The 1,268-nt window shown below is 40.2% G+C and overlaps 1 protein-coding gene across 1 annotated transcript in view; it reads right to left on the bottom strand.

Moving 5' to 3' along the window:
• Positions 1 to 1,074: 1,074 nt before the first annotated feature.
• The window catches only part of LOC117180468, a 16,078-nt gene continuing 15,884 nt past the window's right edge, over positions 1,075 to 1,268 (bottom strand). Inside the window, exon 3 of the mRNA XM_033372967.1 lies at positions 1,075 to 1,215. Within this exon, the coding sequence (XP_033228858.1) occupies positions 1,075 to 1,215 (141 nt within the window). The remainder of the gene's footprint in view (positions 1,216 to 1,268) is intronic.

The raw sequence follows: 1,268 nt of genomic DNA, 5'->3' as shown, positions 1-1,268 counted from the left end.
AAGTTGCTGTCAACAGGCGTTATACGTTTTATACCTTTTTAAATTTTTTACCTTTGCAAAAAAAAAAAACTATTGCGATTATTCCGTGAACTTCTATAGGGAATTTTAACGTAGTTTTGAGTTTTTGAAAAAAGGAACCGAATGGGGATTCAATGTGGTCTTTCTGGGTACTTTTTCGAGACTCCATTCGGTTCCTTCGGTCCGCCAGGGTTAACAAAGCTCTTGAAATCATTGCGGCATGGGATAATCTTTGGAGAACAAAAATTAATGTAGCAAAGTCAGAATCAATTCTTTTCTCAGTCAGAAAGCCTGTCAAAATAGATCCACCAAAAATGTTTAATGAGCCAATTGAATGGAAAAATTCCGTGAAATACCTAGGAGGTAAACTCCATAAACTTCTCAATTGGAAGCAGCATATCCATGAAACTAAAGGCCTATTATTAATAGACACTCGAATCTTAAACATCAATCACATCCAGATTATACAAAATAAATTGCTCAGACGAACGACACAAACCCCTAGATATACCAAGAACTCTGTCCTTCATAGAGAATTTCAATTACCTTATATTTCAGAGTATATGAAAGAAACCGCCACTAAATTCTATGAATCAGCATTACTATCACCTTATGAACATGTCTCCTCTCTCGGGAAATATGATTTTGATCCGCTTCGTAAGCACGCGATGCCAAAAGACTTCCTCGTGAAATGAGGCTAACAACGAATTTCATTTTTCGAACCCTCTACCTGTTCCCACTCTTCTTCTTTACTTTTCTCTCATAAAATAAATTATCAGAATTTGTGGGTTTTTCCCGCTTGTCGGCTTTTTCTCCACATATAATAAATGTCACTCTTGATTCACGTCATGTCAAATTTCTCTCAGATTGTGTAACAATACCCAAACGGGTAACGCACAACTTCTTCCAGTCCGATCATTCTTCGGGGAAATTATTAATAGCGAGTGCGCGACAGGCGCTACTTCGCCGCGTCAGCCGCCTACTCCCGTGCATTGGATCTCACGAATTCGAATCTTCGATCCCACTTCGAATTTCGATCTCAACTGCGCTTAGTTGTTATTGGATGAAAGAAGCAGAGCATCCGCACGAGCAAATGGCCGTTCGGTGAAATACGTCACGTGAGATGCAGATGTACGGCGCAATGGATTCACCCAACGCTGCGTAAACGAATGCAACCATAGGAATGGACCGATAATGCTGTGGGGAGAACGGAAATGGGATTTAGGGGCTGTACATAAAAGACGTCCGCA

Source organism: Belonocnema kinseyi, chromosome 9, assembly GCF_010883055.1.
Source record: "Belonocnema kinseyi isolate 2016_QV_RU_SX_M_011 chromosome 9, B_treatae_v1, whole genome shotgun sequence".
In the NCBI taxonomy this organism is placed as follows: domain Eukaryota; kingdom Metazoa; phylum Arthropoda; class Insecta; order Hymenoptera; family Cynipidae; genus Belonocnema; species Belonocnema kinseyi.
The sequence above is the reverse complement of the archived record's forward strand: the minus strand, read 5'-3'. Positions and strand labels throughout refer to the sequence as shown.